Below are 23210 nucleotides of genomic sequence, written 5' to 3'. Positions count from 1 at the left end.
ATTATATTTCTACTGTCATTTTATCTAAAATCCGAACAAATAGGATATTAGGATCTTTCTGTTATTGGAGGGGAAAGTGGCTGGTTGGATACTTGGCAGCTTGGAATTTGCCAACTAGATTGTCTCGGACCAAAAAAATTAGTAGTAACAGTAGTTAGTAGTAGCAGTAGCATCCAAAGCACATCGCGCTGCGGTCTCCATCTCGTCTCGAAGAGACGAGTCAGATAAGAGACGGTGATGCGGAGCGCATCTCGTCGCGTGTCTCGCCCGGAGGAGCCGTCTCGGAGACAGCTCGCCACGCGCCTTGGCGACGTGGCGAGCTGTGGTTCGTGCGTGACGCCCAATCGCCGGCCCGCGAGTGGGAGTCATTTATATCCGTTAAAATTGATTGTTTTTTTATTTTTTTAAAAATTCAGAAAAATTCAAAAATTAAAAAAATATATAAAAAAAATTCCAAAAATTATACTAGCCTTTTTTATTCAAATTTTTAATTTTTTTTCAATATTTTTAAAGCCTCCAATCACTTCTATAAAATACCAAATCATTCCCACAAATTATCCACCATAAAAAAACTCTCTATTCTCAATCAAACACTCTACATTCTTCATCTCAAAACATTTTTCTTCTCCCAAATTGAATCAATTCATGGATCCATTTGAGCAAATGCGTCTAGTAATTGAATTAATTATGTGTTTTTATTTTTTGAGGATTTTAATTATGTGTTTTTTATATTTTTAGGATTTTAAATTGTAATTTTATTTTATTTAATGAAGTGTGTTTTTTATTAATTGGATTTGTTGAAAATAAAAATAAAAAATAAAATTGAATGAATAGTTAAGAAATGAGATGGTTAAGAGATGGAAGGATGCATGAGATTAAGAGATAGCGTTGTGGATGTCCTAAAGCATTGATGTACTTTAATTTATTTTGTTTAGATACACTAATTATTTTGTCAATACTCCTACTTTTTATATGTTATTGTTTCTCTTTACGTACTTTGTATACGACCAAGGCATGCTCGATTATGCAATAAATAAAATTAAAAAAGACCACAACGACAAAATAGGAAAGAAACATCAGTGCTAATTTGGAATATTCTTTTACTACCCCTTGTTGGTCCTGAGAGACGGAGTAGACTAGGTAAGCTGAAAGATGGTTATCGGTTCAGAGGTGAGGCGTGAGTGATGAAGAAAAATGAAATAGATAGAAGGGTGTAGTTGAAGAGAAAGAAGAAAGGGACAAAAATATGTTTAGAGATTACTGATAGTAGCAGTAATTTATTTCCAGTGACGGCAGAATGCCAATAATTATAAAGTTTTACTCCTATCTTTTACTTATAAAATTACTTGTTTAATGAAAAAATTAGTATTTTCTGTTTATTTGTAAATTTAATTAGTGGTTATAATAAAAAAAAAAAGAACAATAGAAAAAAGTTAGTGAAAAGTTAGTTCTCAAATTCTCAGTGATAATTGATTATGGATAATATTGAATCGTGCGTGAACAATGCAAGGGATGTGTTTCGACCAAAACTCACATACCTAGTCGGACATAGAGTTTCAATTATGAACATGCTGCTATTGTTTGTGGTTTGGCATTATAATGATCCACAACGAAGCGAGGTGGGGTTAACTGTAAATAATTAGCTAGAGAAAAAGAGTGACATTCATAGGCAATCAGAAATTGCGATATTCAAAGAATGTATACTTACGCTGTCATACACCATGGATTTCCAGAAAGCCTCAACAAATAAGTTAGTACAACACAACTGCCACAGACCCATTTTGTACACGGTGAGAGTAAATAGAAGAATTGTGGAACGCAGCATGATAGTACTTTGTTATATGATTACAATTGCAAAGCATATCCAGCTTCACCACCCGTAAATATCTAGATCTGGAGATCGTCCAACGACAACTCATTTGCATTCAGTAACTTTAGCTTCTGTAAAATAGAGAATGGAATCAGGGCATTCTACTTAAGGTTAACGATCATACAATCATGTTGATTTATATAGTAAATCTGCAATCTTCTAATAGACACAGTTGCAATCATTTCAACAGGTTTAAAACCAAAGCGAATGCAGAACGCAAAGTCTGTTCGTAAATAATTAGTTAATCTACTGAAATAGAAATCATGAATAAGGAACACATACAATCATCCACTTCAGCGCAACTTATATTGTGAATTCAATCCTATGCATATTCCTACCATATCGACTATTCAATTCTACAGACAAAACATGCTAGCCAAGGACTCATCTAAGAATCAGACACCAGACCTAGGAGTAGATTCATTGTCTCATGAACTCAATACACATTCCCGGTGAATGTAGTAACACAAAAAAAAGGAGATGAATGCATAATAGAAAAGAATGAAGTCTTTTACCGTGATAAATTGCGGGGGATCATCGAGACTGGATGATCCTAGAACAATTTCTCTCTGCAACTTTGTTGATAATTTGTGACAAGCTCGTAACTGCAGAAACAAATTTCAGAAACAAGAGAGAGATCCAGAAACACACACAGAGAGAGAGCACAACTTATATATTACCTCAGAACGGGTTGCCCCACCTACAATAAACACAAAAATCCGTTGACCCATCTTCTTGAAATCACTAGAAGAAGCATGCCTTAAAATTGAATCACTACAAAAAAAAAGGCACGTCAAACAATATAATTTCAAGGTGAAATGATGGGCAAGCATCAGGCAGAGCAACAAAAAGTTGAAAGGCAAAATGCGCAAGTTTTTTTAACTTTAAAATACAGCACTAGACATTTTTCAGAAACCAATAAAGCCAACTTTTATATTACAAAAACCATAGGAGACAAACTGAGTCAATTAACAAAATCAAGACTCCGTAGATACCTTGAATACCCATCGTCAGAGTTCCGTGGACGAGCCCATGTAGCTGTTCTTCTTGATCTCTTTGAATGAGGTGCTGGCATGCTACCTGACCTTGCTGTTAAAGCATGAGAGGATCCATGAATAGTAGGACTAGGTTCATTCATACACGGAAAATCATTCCTAGGTAGTTCGCCTTTACTTAGTTTTTCTACAAGCTCCTGCACGGCATTGGGAACAGATTAGTCAGACAATATGGTTACAATAGACTTCACATGGCAGTCCAACATGTATTACCACTAGTTTTCATCACTAGACACCTTATAATGCATACACAAACCAGAGCAATTTTTAATAGGTTGCTATAAATTTCTATATTGCAATTTTTAATTCAAGCTACCAGAGCATGACAGGGTCAGGTCCTTATTTACTTTGCAAACTTTAATCATAATTATTAGGGGTGGGAATACGGATATCGGGTATTGGGTTTACCCGTACCCGACCTGATACCCGCCCGGTATTGGGTATCCAATATCCACTTTTATGGGATTGGGTATTGAAATTTAAGATAATTCGGGTATTGGGTAACCTGAATGGGCATCGGGAATTACCCGAATACCCGATTTATTATTTCAAGTATTTTTATAAATTAGGTTTAGTCATTTCGGGCTTCAAGAGCCGGGCTAATTTATTTACTAATTATAACTTTCTCTAAACTTATACTCCTAGTATAAATAAGTCAATCTCTCTTACACTAGGTCACTGCTTCAGTGCTTCTACATTTTAATTAAATGTGTAACTTTTAATGTTTTACTTACATAACCGATCCTTATAAATATAATCGTGTACTTTAAAATAAAAGTGACCCATTTTTTTTATATTTTTATACTACAAAATAAAGGCAACATTAAAGATATTAGTCTATTTAAATATTTTCTATAGTTATATAAATATAATTATAATTTGAAAAAAAATTTAGTTATTAACACATGTAAAGAGTGAGGTATTTGGGTACCCAATTTTTCGGGTTTGAATACCCGGGGGCGGGTATTGGATTACCCAAAAATATATCGGGTCGGGTATCGGGTGGACATTTTAGATGATTTTCGGGTTTGAGTACCCGGTTTTTTCGGGTCGGATATCCACGGATAAACGTATTCCCACCCCTAATAATTATGAGAGAATAAATCAACCAATTATGGCCCTGAATACATATAATCTTCATATTGTTATTGAAATTTAAACCAATTCAACATATTAGTCTGAGATAAGTACATTTGAATCCATTCTAACAAGCAGGTTGCTATAAGAATTCATGGAATTTTGAAGCTCATTAAGTAAGCAGTATAACTGGCTGAGGCAAGTCATTGAGTTACCACAGTGATGGTCCATTCTACCAATAGAAGGCTCAAAAGAGAGAGAGGTTCCTATAATTGTTCATCTGTTTTATTGATTAGCTTGTTTGAAGAAAACAGTGGCATTCGTAAACTGTAATTTTACCTCTATAACGGGGTAAAAACGTGATAATTGCCATGTCACTTCTTCACCAGCTCTGTCTTTTCGAGCAGCATGCTTCTTCTGCAAACAAGGAAATATGAAATTAACTTCACTATGATGTGCATGGATACTAAAGCAAAACAACTTTTGTATTCACTACCTTGTGGGCATCAAACTTAAGAGAAAATGGTGCAAGTGAGCTCTTTTTGGGATCTGAAGATGATTCTAGCAATCTCATATTATAAACCGCAGTCGCATCATCTGGTGTTAGTTTAGCCAGCTGCATTTTTTGTAACATGATATTAGTTTTCATATTAAAGCTTTACCAAATTGCTTAATAGCTTCAGCCACAAGAACCACCTCTAGGAATGTATAGACTTAAAAACATACAGCTACCTGTATGCAACAAAATAAAATAAAATAAAAATAAACAAAAAGAGCAAGAGGCAAGAATATGAAAATTAAAGCAAAATACAAAGTCAAGTCCAGAACTTTTTATAGTATCTTATGCTAAAGGGAAGACTTTAAGCAGCACTAATTCAGCCTTCATAATGTTTTTCAACAGTTTTAAAAAGGTGACCTAAAAGTAGGTCTCTCAAAGTAACAGCATGAGTTTTCGCGACTAATTCTTGATGATGTGTATAGTGAGAAAGATGGTACAGATCATTTTTGAGACAGTAGTTGTTTCTATAGTTGTATCATGATTCCAGTTGTACTTGTATCATGATTCCAGGTTCCTTATAAGAAAATTATTTTAAGGCTAAGGCATTACATTTATCAAGGTTACATATGAATAGCTAAATGCATATATTAGCCATCAACATATGTAAGTAACTCTTTAGCCGTTTTTTGCTGAAGGTCTAAAAATTCCTTATTAAGAAATCACCTTTGGTTGGGAAGGCGAACTATGTTGTCAAGGCATGTCCCTGGGATTTTAGGGTCACCAGACTTTTTTTTTCATCTCAAGAAAATGCATGTTTATGTAGAACATGCAATATTTCTCATGCAAAAATGAACACACCGGTGATCCATATGTAAACATGCATGTGAACATAAACTTAATAAGAAGGTTATCCCTACACGAAAGAATATAACAACCACTGGAGTGTGATACCATCTGCTGTAGTTAAGAATCTAAGATTAACAATTAAGAGTTCACATCCACAAGGTTATAAGGCACATGTCACAGCCCCTGGACTATTGAAATAAAAATTCGAAGTTAGCACTAACCTCCATTAACTTTGAGATTTTATCATCATCAAACTTCTCAGGGTATACGGCAGCATAAATCATCAATAATCGCAATTTATATTCACGCGACACATCCTGCAACAATTGACCAATATAAATTACAATCCGTCAACAACAGCTAAGGTTCTTCACATTTTCAGCAGAAAGTATAAAATGCAACTCACCTCTTTTGTTCTAAGAAAGTTAATAATATCCTTGGTTCCTGCATCTCCAAAAACAAGATCCTGCTCTAGTTGACCAACATCTTTAAGCCCAGATTCCCTGATAATTTTGTTAATTTTTCCTGCAATCTGAAGAAACACATAGTTTCAGTCAACCCAGAAACAAAAACAGAAGTATTTTGATTTAACCCAGAAACAAAAATAGAACTATAGAAGTAATTTTTCTGTAACTTATTTGCTTCTCCAAGAATCGGATTACATATTTTTTTTGTCGAGCTTCAAAATGCAATCAAAACGACCCAACATATGCCATTTAGCTTTAACCAGTACTCATTAGCAACACTTTCTGCCAAAGTCATAATACATGTGGACTTGAGTGACGATGACAGAAGATGATAAAATATACTCACATCAACATGGAGAGAGAGCTTTTCAATTTGTTCACTATACTGAGGCAAAGCTTGAACCATCTTTTGCAAGTCCCGAGTAGACAATTCACCACCAGATCTGCATATTTAACTCGCATAATAGATATACATAATACCAGGGCAGGACATATATATTTTTATATCATTACCACAATACAGAAGCATGAAAAAGAAAGACAATAACTTTTAGGATTATTAAGGTTGTTAGGTAAATGAAAATATAGCCATATAACTGAATGTGTTCACTTTTTTCTATACTTGGATGGTTCAAAGTCTCAGAGCAGTGTTATGTCCTGTCCTGCTACAAATTGGTACAACTTTAAGTGATAACATGACAAACTCATACACACACAGCACAACATAACTTTAAATAGAAAAAACAAAGATATGCAAAACCCTCAGCTCTTTAATTCAACCCAAGAACACCAAAACAATTTTAATCCACATTCAAATAGGGGGGGGGGGGGGGGGATTACAAGGGACCGAGGTTAATAGTTCCAGTTGACATAAGACAACATCATTGAAAATGTCAGCCATGTAATGTTTAAGGTTAAATCCTAGCTAAAACAATAGTCTTAGATATTCGCATTGAAATAGCTACCCAGACCTAAGTATAGCCATATATCTTAACAACATAAAAAAGATAAATACCGAAACAGGCAGCAGAAACATAAACGAAGGTTAAAAGTCCCTAGTAAAGTAATAAGATAATATATTTAATGATAAGTTGACAGATTAAATATTGATCTCCCCAACAAGTAAATTGTCGGTGATCTAAGACTATTTCAAATTAAAAGTTGACATTGGTTAGATGGACCAAATTTTTTAGAAAGCAGCCAAAATATATATTAACCAACCTTGAACCATGAATTTGTGCAGCCTTATTTTTAGACACAAAGTTTGTCATTTTCTCATGCAGCCGCTCACTTGCCTGATAATTGATAAAAGTAAATATAGCAAGTGAGACAAATCTCTGCAAAACTTTATCATAAAATATATAGAAGGAGGATTCTCCATACATACATCAGCTATATGTGCATGTCGGAGCTCTAACCAGATAGGGTCGTGATCCTCTAAAAGAACCTCCTTCTTCTCAGGGCGACCACCTGTCTTGCTTGGAACCTGACCAATATGATTACTTAACATGATTGAGGAACTTCCGAATTGTAATATAACAGACTGGTAAGACCTCAGAAACACTACCTCATGGATGTATTTATTTCCGTCCATATTCAGTAAATCATGGCACATGGCATCATATGTCCATTCATGTATAATAGGAGCGATCTGAACAGAATCATAAGCATGTCATACATGAAAAGGTAAACTGGATTCGAGAGTAATTGAGATATAGGGAAGGAAATAGATAGCTACAAACCTGGTCTATTGATCTATCTAAGATTAGCAGCTCACATGTCTCTAACTGGGGAAAGTTAGGAAGATTGGCTTTATATTTCATCAGATTATTCCATACAGAAGCAGCAAGCTTTGTCGGAATTAGATCACGAAAAGTGGTCATTGTATTAGGGTCAAGGGATTTAGCAGCACGGTAACGCACATATGGAAACTCCTGTCACATCACAATATAATAGAGGTCTTCACTCTGAAATTGCTAATGAAGTGGGCCAACATTTAGGTTTAAGATGACGTACCCTCAAAGAAGCAAATACTGTAGCTATTCGTGACCCCATCACATTCAAACATGCATCACCTCTGCGAGAGCTTTCTTCATCCCCGAAGAGATCCTCAAGGGCTCTCTCATTGTCAGTGATGAAACCCTGAAGTATTTGTATTAGCCAATTATTAAATGAATCCGTTCCATTTAATGTTGTAGTTATCACCATGCAGCAGGAACAGTTTAAAATACACGGATCTGAATGCCCCCCTCTGATATAGCATGACTTATTTTACAAGAACTAACACAAAAGTATAAATGATTGTATACCTGGCTGTCTATAGCGAAATATTCCAAGTTCATCTGTACATTTCAGATTCAAATAAGAACAAATACTAGATCTACCGCTAGTAATTTGTATGGACACAGACAGAAAAGAAAGGACGAAAATCGGGTAACCTCTCTTAAGGCACCGATGCGAGATAAAACACTTCCATCCTTCTTTATTTGGGCCACCAATTCGCGGGAAACAGGTGAACTGAAGAAGATAAATGCCCTGAAGGCAGATTAAAAATAAATTAGATAAAACAGAGAGATGATGAGCCCAATATTTTTTCTATAGCAATAGACGCAGATAACTCCACAAATGTTAGTTGGAAGGAATCCATAAAACAGTAGAGGAACACCTAATGAAATAGAAATGGAACATTTGACATACTTTCTGTACAATGGCGATTTTCCAGACATATCAGACAGGAAGATGACGATGCTGCACCATCAAGAAAATGAAGGATAAGAGCAAGAACTAGAGGCATATAAAGAAAAGAAAACATTAACTAAAAGTTATCTAGAAGAACTTTGCAAGCAAAAACATTCAAAAAAACTAGTAGGGAACTGTATGGACTATGCTAGCAGCCACAACATTTACTGTGTAATTAGCATCAGAAGTATGAAATTCCAAAGAGCAAGTAATTACCAACCCTCCCCAGGCTTGAACTGCAGAGCTTTGATATACAAAGTAACAAAGCTCACGGAGCATTTTACCACAAAATGCAAACAAATAAAAACACTTGAGTGTTTCCTATCAATATAGCCAAAGTACCAAGGTTTTAAGTCCCCAGACATTTTCCAGTGACCCCGCGAGGCATAAGCCTCGAGGCAGTCCAAAGCGTAACACCAAGGCAGAAATCGTGATACACATGAAAATTATGCCTAATAGAACACGTAAAAACTAAGTACGGCAAATATATGAGAAAAACAATACTCCCTCCGTCCACCAATATAAGGCCAAGTTTGACTGGGCACGGGTTTAAGAAATGTTGTGGAAAGTGAATGTAAAGGGTTATTGAAATGTGAGTCCTACTTTTATATATTGGTTTTATAATGAAATGTCAGTGAAATAAAGTTAGTGGAATGTGGGGTCCATTACCAAAAGTCGTAAAAAAGCAAATGAGACTTTTATTGGTGGACGGACAAAAATGGTAAAATGGGACGTGTATTGGTGGACAGAGGGAGTAAAACATATAAGCTCATGACTACTAATGGCTTCAAAATCTAAAAGGTTAAATAATTATTATCCATAATCAAATGTCCACGATGCAGCGCGCGCGCGAGAGAGAGTTCTCTCATTTTCTTTAGGTTTAGCATTCAGGAACTTACTTTTTTACTTTTAATTTGTTTATTGAGGCTGTTTTAACAGCCCCCTTCAAACTGAGGCAAGAGAGAAGCCCATTCAATTTTCGTCCTTCAAAACCAGGAAAAAAAAGGAAGAAGAAAAATGCAGGTGTGCCTCAGCAGGTTCGAGGCATCCGCCCAGTTCGAACAAGGTGAGGTGCTCAAGAGCAATTTCTGGGTGCCTCGCACCAAGCAAAAGCACATTTTAAACCATATAAAGTACATTGGTTATCCAAATTCAACGAGGAAAAAGAGCGCTATTTGTGAAGGGCCAAGCAAGGAATTAAAAGTTGCCTATATCATGCGTCTTTCCTGAAAAAAGTTTTGGATGTAGTTACGATCTTCCAGCTTGGGCAACCTCCAAATAGCCTATGTAAAAACTAAAAAACCCTTTACATGCGTAAACAACATTGCAGTGCTGATAACTACCGCATTGGGCAATAAATATTGGAAAAGGTTGAGCAAAACCTATTACAATAATATTAGTGGGTAGAAATTAGAAAATGCAACCTCTCAGCTCTTTGTACATAGGTCATATTACAAGAAAAATACAAAAGAATATCACATCTTGGCAGGTTTAAACCGAGAATAGAAGGCCTGAAGCTTGTTTAGGATACACAAGATTTTTGCATTTTTACCTAGTCAAGGGGCCTAATAGGGTCAGCACTTGCCCCTGCTGTTATAAACACTACCGTACCACCTTGTATTTACATAATACTCCTAAGATCATTGCATTCTCAGTGATTGATGAAAAAGAATATCAAATAGAAATTTGTTCAAGTGTCTCAATCTGTGAGAAAAATCTCTTTCTATATGGACATATTGTGATTAAATGCAAGGAGGTTGCATGTCTTATGCACTCACTCAAAATGCCCACCTAGATTTTGTGTTCTTTACAATTTAGCTAGAGCAAATTGCATGGTGCACCTACAATTTACGATGTGACTTTTCTTAGTTGGTTTCGTTTTTCACCCCAGCAGGAAGCATGATATCTCACATAAGTCATGACTCATAGTCATAAAACCAGATTAAGTTCAGTAAACTAACCCTTCCTGCTTTAATGTGCAACACTTATCATATGGTAAAAGATAATGGTATCTACTATCTAGTACTCCAACATTTATCTTCCAGATATAAGCGACTACTATATCAAACTAGTGGTATTAGAATGCCACCAAAGTGCTGCTACTTCCATATTTTTAAAACTACTGCACCTACAACTCAATACTATCATCAAACAAACAAGATATTACGATGCTGCTAGCTCAGAAGTCAGAACTGTAACTTTCATACTTGCTATCCTAACTGAAGGCAGCACAAATGCATTATGATCTAAGGCAAGACAAAATGGAAGAAATTGGTAGATTTCTCCGAAATATACTGAAGGATGACCATCGCTAGAAAGACGAGCACCACATGCCACAGTGCTTCAAACGGCCTGCTTTTAGATCACCAATTCTATAATTGCTGCTAACAAAATCATGCACTACAAAGCTACAAAATGTTATAAATCTACATGTTAATTCATTGTCACTCAGTAGCATAAATAATAGTTAGAAGAAGAAAATGAAAAAGGATAATTGATATATGATGAATAACATTCATTTAAGGATGCTCTGAGTCCGGTAACTATCAGGGTGATGCCAAAACCAAAGTCAGATGATAAAAAAAAGTGAACTCACGCACTTTTCTTTGGTTGGTTGGATGAAATATATGGCATCCATGGAGGGCAAAGGTTGCCTTCGTTTGTGTATATCTTCCACCACTGCAACAGTTCAGAGAAATTGTTACTTCCTCTATCTAAAGAATTTATTGCATTTATTTGTATCAAAGTGAATCTTTCAAACATTAGACAATCATATGCTACTTTTTGTTCCATAAAAAATAGTACTACTAAAAGAAGTGAATTGCAATTAGGAATCAATCAAATACATGTTTCTTCTTTCCAGAAAAATGAAGTTAAAGATTACACTAGACATGGAGTCCAGATATAATGCTTCCACCAACTTATAATAAATCAAAACTGCATGGACCAAAGGACCTCTACACATCCAAAGCTTTTCTATTGGTCTAAGCATACAGATAATACGTCTGACTGTTTTCATAGCAAGCCATAAAATATGTTATTATAAAATGGTATTAAATGCACAAATTAGAGAAATTACATAAAGGTACAAGGATGGTACAGGCTGACAGGCATGTAAATTATAAAGGGCAAACAGTAAAGTAACTCACCAAATAGCTAGCACAAAGAGACATTTAGTACCTGAAGTATTTGGTTAGACGTTTAAACAGTAAAGAATATGGATTTGAAGTTGCTTTCATAAGAAGGTAAGTTTCAACAGGTTTTGTTCTGTGAATATCATAATCAATATTTATATTCACTATCTTTACAATGAGAGTTGACTATAACTGTTCAAATCATTGCCTGAAATAGTAGTGGTATTAATGTAGTTGTTGTTGTTAGATTATTAAATTATCAAAGTATCAATTATTGGTCTTGTACTGAGTTTTATACAGGGGTTACATGCATATTATTGAAACATTTTACAAGCAACATACAAGCACTCACATTAATAAATACACTATGAACAATAACACCTTGTAATGTATAAAGATAAGATCATGGCATAGATGTATGAGAGCAACAAGAAAACAATAGTGTTGGGTATTTCTTACATGAAACTCCTTCCTCTGTGATATCTGCCATCTTGCATGCGTAAGACATTATTTTAACAGTTATTTTGTCCATAATGAGTACCTACATGTCAATGTATCAGAACATGGAGGTGACAAACTTGTAGAAAATTAGGGATAAAGGGGCATCACATGATAGATTAATTTTAAAAACTCGATGCCTTAGGCAATATACATATATGCAGATGTAAGGGATTGATGGAGAGGAGAAGTCCAAGTAATCCTCCAACCCAATTACCCACTCCTAAAATCTTATCAATTTTCTGAATGCAAGAGAAATGTTTATTCTTTTCTACCTTCCAACTCGACTTTGAGTCCCCTGTTTTGGCTGATCGGAGCATTTCATATAACAATCCTGTATATGGCATAGCAGAAATTAGCAATTTTGAGAACTTACACAAGACAAAAAATATATAAATGCAATCCTTCAAAAATAACCACCACTAAGAAATATTTTCAGAGAACAAACTACTACTCACACCATTACATCAGCAAGCACAACACAAGTCATAAGAAACTGATAAAGGAGATTGGAAAATTGACTTCTGGACCAGATATTATGAACTACAAAATAGTTAAACTACTTTAATCAGTTAACATGTACCAGTTGTAAGAAAACTGATACAGACTGAAGCTCAATGATCATTAATGTATGCATCAACAGATGTAAGATCCATAGGAAGATTGAATTCCAACTTTCCAAACTTATTGGTTATTTTTAACAGGAAATTTTTTAGCGATCAACTGTTTCTAAAAGTAGATAGTAGAAAGAAACTGATACAGACTGGAGCTTCTGAAGCTTTTTAACTTCTGGTGCTTAATGATATTCTTTAACTAATGCATCAATAGACGTAAAAAAAAGAAATGGTGCTTGAATTGGATCTTAAAAGTGGTGCTTAAACAGGGAATTTATAGTATCAACAGCTGCTACAAGTAATCATTAAAAAGATTGAAACAGATTGAAGCTTGGAAGGTATTCAAATCCTAGTATTCAATTCTGAAATCAATGTATCAACAGGCACTAAAAACCATAGAGAGGCTCAGTTGGCCATTTTACTAGTGGTGTTTTATTAGAATTTGCGTAGCAACCCACCAGTTCCTACAAGTGACCAGCACAAAAAAACTGATTCAGATTGGATCTTAAAAGTGGTGCTTAAACAGGGATTTTATAGTATCAATGATCAACAGCTGCTACAAGTAATCATTAAAAAGATTGAAACAGATTGAAGCATGGAAGGTATTCAATTCTGCAATCAATGTATCAACAGACACTAAAAACCATAGAGAGGCTCAGTTGGCCATTTTACTAGTGGTGTTTTATTAGAATTTGCATAGCAACCCACAGTTCCTACAAGTGACCAGCACAAAAAAACTGATTCAGACTGGACCTTGATAAAGCTTTTCAAGTTCTGGTGCTCAATGACATTCTTCATCTATGCATCACCTTATGGAATATAAGAGAATTAAATGTTCTATCTTATTAGGTTATTCAAGATTTCATCCGGAAAGGCCTCCTCTTCTGCCGATACTTTTTTTTCTGAGAAAGGTGCTTTCTAATATACTATGGTGTGATACAGGAAAATCCTGCTCTACCATGTCAATTGGTTATTTGGTTTCCATGCCTTCCGTAATCAATTTACATTCTTTCTGATCATAGAAAAGTATTGAACAAAAAATAAAATTTCATGAACTAGAATATATCCTTTTGTGTCAGAAAGTAATGATCTTGAATAACAGGAGATGCTGACATCTAAAAACTATCAATAGAGTATTAGAAAACTCTCAAAGTCTCAATTAATTGTCTAAAGGTAAGACATAACTCTAAGTTGTGAACTAGTTTGGGACCTGCATTACTTATCAAGGTATCTTCAATCTTCATGATCAAGAGTGCTGATAATACAGGAAACATTGCCAATGATACAGCATAACTATAGCATACTAGATCCTAACTCATTTGTTAAAGCGTTACGGTGGCATACTCAAATTTGAAAAAGATAATTAACAATAGAGCCGTGCTAAGACTGTTTACGATAAGTATCACAGAGCCATATCTAGTAGTATCTGAAAATGACCACATTTTTTAAAGAAACTGAGGAAATTTGGTGCCCTTAACACGCTGACTCGAGTGAAACTCTAAGCAGAATTATAAGCTAAGTATAATCTTAGGAATATATACATCAATCATTAGCACTGGAAACTTGCTGGCGGTTTTATTCAGTTGATCTAAATCAGTTTTCAAGCCTCAAATCCAACAACAATTTTCGCCTCCCAAATAATTTAAGTGATGTTACACGATCACTACATCCAACATCAAAGTATACAACTACATCGAGATCAAGTCATACACAATAACAAATACCACAAAATCAAAGGCACCAATACAATAACGGAAAGAAAACTGAAAATAATTCCCGCAAGATTTACTAACAAGCATCAATCTCGAATGAAGAACCACACTCAACCCAATCACATGCACAAACCAGCTAATTTTAACACACTCTCCGGAAAATACGTACAGGTCGTAGAAATTAGGCACAGCGATGCAAAATTGACTTACTATCTCGGCTAATTTGGCGAAAATTCTTATACTCGCTCCCCTGCGACGACGTATCGGAATCAGACATCGACATGGCGATAGTTTCTAAAGGCGAGACTGCTTCCTTCTGTGAGAGATCAATCAGAGTCCCGAAATAACGTTGTTGATCCTGATTTCTGGTTGTTGATTGTTGAGAGAAATAGAGAAACAGATGCTTTCATAGAAGGAGGGAAGACAGAAATGGCATTTAATTCGGGTTTTGCGTGGGTTTGACTGTTCGACCCCCTATTTGGTGAATTTTCGGGCGGGTCGGCCTTTTTCTCAATCTTTCCTTTATTTTTCATTTTTATAATTTGATCATTTCAACCTTACAAATTAAATTTGATAAGTGTTGAAGTAATATGAAAGAAATATCTAGAATTAATGTGGATTTACGCTAACTCTTATTTTCTTTTGTTATACTCCATTTCATTGTTTCAAGGTCAAATTTTGTACTAATATCAACCATTAAGATTTGCTTGAAATACTTATTGCATTCAAAATATATATTCAAACTTCAAATTTCACGAGTAAATATACGCATTTAAATCAACTATTTTGGTTATGAATTTTTTATGATAAATCCACTTCTCTGTATAGGTCTTCATTAAACCATCATAGTTACTTGGGTTGTGTGAGAGCGGATTGTTTTTCATCATGGCAACATGCTTATTTAGAAAATTGCAGAGGAGCACAATACGATTATACAAAGGAAAATGTTGGTTTCTCACACAGAAAATGGATGATAAAATTTCAAGACAAGCATCCCCTATCCAGAAAACTTCAATATTAATGTACAAAATAATACATCAAATAATGCTTAAATTCCCAACACTGGTATCCTATTAATGTACAATCTATGCAAAATGGAGCAATTTTAAGAATGATATATTCATGCGAAAGCTCCGATTCGTCGCCATAGCTTTCAGCATAAGTGGTCATGTGCATCGATCACTCATCATTAGATAAATGCACATTCCTGAGAATCTCATTATCAAAATTACCCAGAAAAGGAGTTTCCAAAGCCAGAGGTGATTCGTTTTCATTTGTGGCGACACTGTTTTCATTTGTGACACCAATGTAGTCCCTCGTCTCGTCTTTTGAGACATCGTCCACACCACCTCGTTCATTGTTTTGGTCACTTGAACTCTCACCAGCACCATCCCTATTGGTGCCTTGGACAAGTTCTGGCTGGGCTTCAACACCAACTCGTCTCAGGTGTAGCTGTGATTAATCAAGTTAATGCTCGATTACTTTTGAAAGATGCAATTGCTATGACCACAGTGTAAAATAGTCTCAAAAATCGTGATTTGGTATGGATGGAATAAGCAAAAATTAGTATATACCTGAAGATGAAGATTTACTTCATCTGGCCGTGAAAGAAAAGGAAAATCTCCACCAGACTTGAGATTCGCTAGTCTGGCACCAGGATATCGTTCAATCACTTGATCCTTGAGTTCTTGAGGAACCGCACAGAAGTCATTGGTCTTCAACAAAACAAGAAATAATCATGAATTCAGTAAAGTTGCCTTTTATTCATGGTGTACATAAGCACAAGTTGATTCGTGATCCGGTACATCAAAAGCTATAAAGCTGAAAATATAACCACAATACAATTTATTGCATCTTATGTTGGATTTTCAGAGTTTTCCAACTCTATGCTGCAGCCACACTGAATCAGCTGGCGTTACAATGCAGCAGAGCTGAGCGACACACGCTTGGGATGGACAGACCGATTGTCATAGACACACAAGTAAATAACAAACTTCGTGCAAATTTTTGAAGATACTCTACATTTAAAGAATGCTTGTCTAATTTCATGAATCATTATGAAGGGGAAATATAAAAATACAACTTGGAAAACCATGTACCTCCAAACAGTAAATATAATAATATAACAATTCAGAAAAAAAAAAGTTTGTAATATTACCCTAATTGATTAGGGTTTAGGAAGCAACTAACAAATAGTTAAGAAGACTAGAATTTAATTTCATGATTGAAATAGATTCTAAGGTGACTTTACTTTTCATGATTGATAAGATATAGTAAATCAGTATTTTTATTCTCATTACTAGGATTTATCCACTCCATCCTTTCAAAGGGATATGGATCCAGCAAATTTAAGCTCAAATGATAGATATTAATCATAATTCAAGAGCCGTGGGGATATCCAAAGTTCCAATCCATCTTATAAACAAGGGATTAGCCTATACTAATTTTATCTATCTAGACTAATCCTCAAGTAAACAGGCCATAAATGCTAAAACACTCAAGGTAGAACCAGTGAAGAGAAAACTGAAAATAACTATAAGAAGCAAAATTTGTTAAGATAAAAGAGAGTATGTAAAAGTGATACATTGATCTTGATAATATTTTAATGAATTTGAAAAGGATAGGAGTAAAGAATGAAAATGGAAAACATGATATCACTAATAGTAAAGTACTAAATGATGCTTGGAAAGTAAAATTAGCTTAGATTATGTTACTGGAAGTACAGAATTTATAAAATCACTAGAAGAAGTCTACATTTTTAAAATTATATCCCCAAACCCCTGGCTCCAGTTTTGTTTGAACAAAGTATATGTAAAAAACTGCCAATTAGCAAAATATTCAAAACTTCCACGGTGTAGTTGAAAATCATGATGTTAACATGTTCCTTCGCATATTCAATCTAGCATTCGCTCTGTATTTCCTTTCAAACAAAGTATACTGAGATTTGGTTTCTTTAGTGTCTCTTCAACTATATCATACCCTGGATGTGAGGTGAGCCTAGATGGATAAAATTTGCTACATCTGTTTAGAAGAGATAAAAAAGAATTGCCTCTTCTTCCGTGTAATAATAGGATTTGGATTGGTAAGATTAGACAAGTTTTCCGTCAGAAATTATTTGTTAGAAAGATTTCTATGGATAAAGAACCATCATTGAAAATCAACCACATGCTTGTCTTCATCGCTAGACACACCAAATGACAGTATACTTACATCCATTATTGTTATAAAAGTATCTGAAAGCCGAAGTGGTCCAACTGATGCTGAATCCACCGTTAAACTCAACCTTGAGGCCAAGTCATCTTTAGAAAGGGTCTCAACCTGCATTGAAGTCAATGTACACGCCTTAGTAAAGAATTTGCTGTTCATATGCCTGGATGATAAAGATTAAAGCGACCAAATCGTGAATCTTTGGTATTCTTGTTCACATATTCCCTTTATCAAGGTTGGTTGTCCACTAACATGAAGTGTATTTATTATTCTAGGAATGCCTAGTAACTCAATTACTATTTGATAGCCAATTTTTCTACACAAGTCCAATGGAACTATTTGAGTAAAATTAGACTGAGGGAGAAAATACATCTATAACATCTGGAGTTCTGGACGTACATAATCATTAAAAATATGTGCCAAAACAAACACAAACTGAAACCAGCAAGCACATACAGTTTTTGCATAAGAAGTTACAAATTAGAGCAACAGTTGAAGCTACAAGCAGAAAGACATCGCGAGTTGTCATATTCTTTTAAAAATTATTCACCTGTGCAACAACAAAATCCACTGAATCTGCAATGAAAGGTTCATGAGGACCATCACGGATTCCAGTAAGGACATACCGTTTCAGTAAAAACGAAGGGGCCCAGCCTACACTGTCAAAAATTAAGTTTTCCATAAATTATAATAAGGTTACGGACAACAGACAGCACATGAAGATGAAGAAGCATGTGTAGTGACAATGACAATACAGCAGTTTCACCAAGTGGGAGTGCAAATAAAGCCAATTGATAGAAAAGATATACTAGGCAAAAGTCACAATCTAATTACAGAATTAGCATTTCAACTGACACCTGTTAATGTGCCTCATTTGATAATAAAAAATGTCAAAACTGGTACTTATTAATATATAATGGTTGATACCCCAACCTTACCCCAACCTAAAAACATTGAAACACCTAAAATATATTTTTGTAGACAACAATGGTCTTTTAAGGCCCAGATTATTACAGACCCAGTTCAGAATTCAGATAGAAACATTTCAGAAACTGAAATATTAAGTTGAAGTAATGCAACATAAAACAAACAAATATTATATTAGATCTAGCTTGTCTAGCGAAAAGGATCAAAGCATCATTAATGACATACATGGGAGCCCAAGGCATGGCTGCCGAAAAATTACTTGTCTCCAAGAACGTGTTTGAGAGTACCAATGATTTAACTCTCCGTGGACGATGCTGAGCAAAAAGTTGAGCCAGGAACCCTCCAAGTGATGTGCCATACAGATGTATCTGGAGGTCAAGAAGAAAACTCTTCCCTTCATGATGAGCAAGAAGAAAGTAGGGAAAGCGAACAAGAAACCAGAGGAGAAATACTCTAGCCAGCAACTCATTATGTACAAAATGATATTCAACACAAACATAGCATAAAATATGGACTTGCAATCTAATATAAGTATGACAGAATCTCTGTCCTTTCATCTATATTAACATAAGGATGCTAATGCCCATTGAGTGCAATTTTTAAGGACATCTTACATGGTGGACATCAATAACATCCAAAAACTTCTCAAATGCTTGGATCCACTCTTGATTATTCCATACACGGGGAATATCAACTGATATGACTCGATAACCCTGAGACATTAGTAAATCAAATCAATGGCCTTATCAAGAACAAGTTATTTTACTTTAAGCCAAGTGAAAGAACATCGTAGAAACCATCTCAAATGAAGATCACCTTCAAATTCCAATAAGTAAATACCACACAACAGAATTCAAAAGGAGAGACAACTGCATCAACAATGGGAAAAACAGGCATAACATCTCTCTGCTCAGAAGTTAAACCCTAGAATAAATACGGGAATTAAGCTGGAGCTAGGCTGGAAAGTTGTGCATTAACACAGTTAAATATGCACGTTGATGACGCAGTATACAATCTCTGCAGTACAATAGTACATTACTCCCAACAGTTCATGCATAGAGGTTACCCAAATTTTCTGGGCACTGTTTGCCAATAGAAATTTTAGTAATTTAAGAAACGGACAGTTTTCAGTCGCCAGGTGTCTATTTAGATGCATTTTCAGGGGGGGGGGGAGAGAGAATTAGCTAGGCATTTTGAAAATAAACATGAAGTAATAGAAACATCTCAAAAGGGCAAACTCAATAGGCTTTTACTGACTTCAGTGAGATAGAATGATGGAGACATATAATCAATTAATAATGCAGGTTTAAGTGTTGAATTTCCTATTACTATAATTGTAGTTTGTAGTCGAAATGTGCTTCAGGAGTGCATTGGAAGACCATCTCACAATAATAGATCTGAAACATTGAAGTGTATCTTGGAATAAAATTTGCACAATATTCGTCAACTTGTCTCATCATTTTTGCTAACATTCTCGAAGTCACAACTTAGAGACTTGTAAACTAAGACGATCGAGTAACAAAGAGATATCCAGACATGGGAGCCCATTGGGTATGGCGTGCTTTCTTTTCCAAATGGCTCTTGATTCTGACTTTTCTTGCCTCCAAATTCTAATCCATGTTTCTTTTCTTTATACAGAAAATAAGTGAATGCTAAACAGTTAAAGTAAGAGATATTTGTTTGAATACAAAGATAACAAATAGACACCTACATAAGTAGCAAACGCAAATTCACTGGAAGTTCTGTGCAGTCACCATGAAAGAGAAAGCAAATTGGTATCGGGAAGTCTCTGTATGCATAGGACCTTGTGAAGAGAATACCATTTAACTTATAGGAGTAGTTTAAAGTGGATATTGTAATGAAAGTCAAGCGCCTAGGTCACACTGTATATTATGTGACTGGAAGACAGCCAACAAGGGAAAGTTTAACACCAAGCAAATGCTCATAGATGTATAATGTATGAATAAATAATGGATGAAGAATGATTCAAAATATGTAATAAAATCATATAGGTATGGGGGTCCTTTTATCTAAAAAGCACAGATGTGAAGTACAACGATAAACAAGTACTTCATTGAACTGTGGCCACTCATCTTATGTCACAGTTTCCCGAATCCAGCATCCGTTCAATAAAACACTTAAGTGTCTGCAAGCAACCATAAACTAGTTTGATATTTGAGTAATCTGGAGCTCATTACCTTATTTGATAGTGACATGATTTGTTTGTAGTACACATCAGCAGTTCCAGCTATACCAGGCAGGCAGATTAAAGGAGGCACGTATTTTGGACCAAAATCGTAATATCTCCATTGCTTTGAGCCAATCTACATTGAAAATTTGAGAAACTATTAACTTCTGTTGCCCAATACAAAGTTCATTCTTCTCATGAATAATGTCAACTATAAGAAAACCAGAAAAGCATAGCATATGCTAGCCTTAATAAGTAACAAGATAGTAGTCCTTCACAGATGCTCATCAGTTATGGAAAATGACACGGGTGAATGTGCCTCCATATCACATTTAGGAGTATAATTACCCAACATCACTAAAGGAATTAGAAAGTAAAAAACTGCCAAATAGCTGAAGATTTTTAAGCATGGTTATCCTATACTTCTTTCTGAACATTCCAATATCATAAAGGTTGTGCTGAATGTGCCCCCCTCCCATTGAACAATAGATCCCGATAAGAACAACTTCATATGAAGTTTCATCCCAGCAGTGCCTTTGTTACTCATTAAAGGTGTTTTCTTCTTTGATGGAAAAGGACACTCTTTTCACACGTTCTATAGATGGAAAGAGGATTTGGACAGTCCCTGTTTCTACCTTTTCACTCCAATTCATGATAATGTTATCATTGGGTGTTGATGTGACAAGATTTTTCCCATGATTTCAACCTTAAAGAGCATGGCATAAAAATATGGGAACCACCAAAATGTGATAAAATCCGTTCTTTGCTTATGACAAATCCGCACAGAAGGAGAACATCCCTAATTCTACTTAAATATGGACAATACCAATCCTTACTAGCATGTACATGATTCCATTAACTCGAATCTAATCCGCTCAAAAACTGATGGCATCACACTTTCGACAAAACGACAATCAATTAAGTAAAGATCTCAACTTCAATAATAACACGTAAAGAGAACTTCAGACCAGTGATCATGGACGATCCAAAAAATTCAAAACACTACTTCACCACCAAAATTAAGATGAGAATTGAGAACTGAAACCAGAAATTCCCCAATTGAGCAATCAAGCAAATCAGACAGATAAGTGAGTACAGTTTCATAGTGAATCGATATTTAAATCCCCAAAAGGAGGAAGGAAACCAGAGCTTACCGGGATTTTATGTAAAGGAACCTGAGACTTGAAGTAGATGTAGTCGCCGGGGACTGAAAATGAGCCTTTCATTGCCGATTTTAACGCATCTAATTTTGTATGAGATCGATTCTAAAGAGTAATATTGCACCTTTAATTAGCTTGGGATTTGTGATTTTGATTGGGGTTTGCTTCTTTTTTCCTTGCCTTTGCAAGATTTAGGAGAGAATTGGTTAATTCCGATTCATTGGGTTTGACGAGGAGCAGAAACAACGAAATGGGCGGTCCACGTGGTGGTGGGGGGCCCATCATTGTGCTGGCGCACGCATTGGGAAACCGGAAACATCAAGAGTGAACGAAACAGCTAAACTTAATCACTGAGGTCCTCGCAAGAAATCTTTATCTTTTATGGCATTGAATTGTATTTTTATCAATTTCAGACCCTATATTTGGAAAAACCTTGAGCACACAACCACCATTCGTAATTTTTATTCACATAGGAATGTTATGCTACATTCTTTGCCAACTTATTATGTTAGCGCTACTCTTGTTTGACACGGGTTTATTGTTGTTAGCTTTGATTTAGTATATATTTAATTTGACTTTAATATATTAAAAAATGTTATTAAAATTTTTAATTTAAAAAAATCATGAAAAAATCAAATTATTATTTTATTAATTTATTTAAAATTATAGAGAAAATGAGTAAATCGAACTTTGATTTTAATGAATTATGTGAAATTAAAATTTCAATAATATTTTATAATGTATTTGAATCAAACCAAATACTATATAAATCGAAACGAACAATACTAAACGTATGTTAAACGAGATTGTTGCTCACATAAGGAGTTCGCATAAGATATATAACCGGACCGGATCCCCTACTCCACTCCTACTCCACCTACTCATAATAAATAACATGTTGTTCTCTATATGCAAATACTTAACTTTAAAGCACTTGTATTATTCCATTAGAGAAAATGTACATAAATTGTATTATTCTTTTTTATCTTCATCGTTTATTACTTAAATTTGAAGCACGTACAGTGTTCATCTTTGTAACTCGAGTAGTCTCTTAAACTAGTAAAGAGAAAATGGGAAAAAAGTTATTGTTAGAAGTCAAATCCATATCATTAATATTGTTTTGTTATGTTAACTGCAAAAAATATAAGTTAGTAAATAAAATAATGTATATGAGTAATTTATTGTCAATATATTTTAAAAATAAAACTAATTTTGAC

General features: G+C 34.9%; 2 protein-coding genes across 3 annotated transcripts; both read right to left on the bottom strand.

The window, feature by feature from the left end:
• Nucleotides 1–1644: 1644 nt before the first annotated feature.
• Nucleotides 1645–14982, bottom strand: LOC125215066 (SNARE-interacting protein KEULE-like). Its single transcript, XM_048116372.2, has 21 exons — nucleotides 14722–14982; nucleotides 12461–12519; nucleotides 12147–12228; nucleotides 11154–11232; nucleotides 8512–8562; nucleotides 8253–8349; nucleotides 8124–8156; nucleotides 7831–7956; nucleotides 7557–7748; nucleotides 7382–7465; nucleotides 7202–7300; nucleotides 7036–7109; nucleotides 6161–6257; nucleotides 5754–5879; nucleotides 5569–5664; nucleotides 4499–4618; nucleotides 4342–4419; nucleotides 2866–3062; nucleotides 2551–2644; nucleotides 2386–2475; nucleotides 1645–1941 (listed from the first exon to the last, which is right to left on the bottom strand). Exons 1-21 carry the CDS (start codon nucleotides 14792–14794, stop codon nucleotides 1888–1890), a joined length of 2001 nt encoding a protein of 666 aa, XP_047972329.1. The 5' UTR covers nucleotides 14795–14982; the 3' UTR covers nucleotides 1645–1887.
• A 459-nt stretch (nucleotides 14983–15441) lies between these two features.
• On the bottom strand, nucleotides 15442–22344 carry LOC125216467 (alpha/beta-Hydrolases superfamily protein). Of its 2 annotated transcripts, none has more exons than XM_048118183.2 (8): nucleotides 21988–22344; nucleotides 20844–20969; nucleotides 19260–19358; nucleotides 18871–19013; nucleotides 18269–18372; nucleotides 17722–17829; nucleotides 16086–16226; nucleotides 15442–15963 (listed from the first exon to the last, which is right to left on the bottom strand). In XM_048118183.2, the coding sequence occupies exons 2-8, from the start codon at nucleotides 20879–20881 to the stop codon at nucleotides 15691–15693; spliced, it is 906 nt and encodes a 301-aa protein (XP_047974140.1). In that variant the 5' UTR covers nucleotides 20882–20969; nucleotides 21988–22344; the 3' UTR covers nucleotides 15442–15690. The 2 variants fall into 2 exon arrangements, with proteins under 2 accessions (XP_047974140.1, XP_047974139.1); XM_048118182.2 differs by having other exon boundaries at nucleotides 18269–18377; nucleotides 21988–22341.
• Nucleotides 22345–23210: the final 866 nt, after the last annotated feature.

This window comes from Salvia hispanica, chromosome 3 (assembly GCF_029641045.1).
Source record: "Salvia hispanica isolate PSC_SH4W2 chromosome 3, Shi_PSC_v1, whole genome shotgun sequence".
NCBI lineage: Eukaryota > Viridiplantae > Streptophyta > Magnoliopsida > Lamiales > Lamiaceae > Salvia > Salvia hispanica.
This window is presented reverse-complemented; position numbering and strand designations above follow the sequence as displayed.

What these genes read in the sequence shown, in the direction of transcription:
- LOC125215066 (XM_048116372.2), bottom strand. Translation starts at nt 14,794, where the DNA reads ATGTCGATGTCTGATTCCGATACGTCGTCGCAGGGGAGCGAGTATAAG. An exon ending in GACATGCACATATAGCTGAT is followed by an intron (nt 7,110 to 7,201) that starts GTATGTATGGAG and finishes ATCAATTATCAG; the next exon opens with GCAAGTGAGCGGCTGCATGA. An exon ending in GTGGGGCAACCCGTTCTGAG is followed by an intron (nt 2,476 to 2,550) that starts GTAATATATAAG and finishes TTGTTTCTGCAG; the next exon opens with TTACGAGCTTGTCACAAATT.
- LOC125216467 (XM_048118182.2), bottom strand. Translation starts at nt 22,059, where the DNA reads ATGAAAGGCTCATTTTCAGTCCCCGGCGACTACATCTACTTCAAGTCT. An exon ending in GCCATGCCTTGGGCTCCCAT is followed by an intron (nt 18,378 to 18,870) that starts GTATGTCATTAA and finishes AATTTTTGACAG; the next exon opens with TGTAGGCTGGGCCCCTTCGT. An exon ending in AAGTAAATCTTCATCTTCAG is followed by an intron (nt 15,964 to 16,085) that starts GTATATACTAAT and finishes GATTAATCACAG; the next exon opens with CTACACCTGAGACGAGTTGG.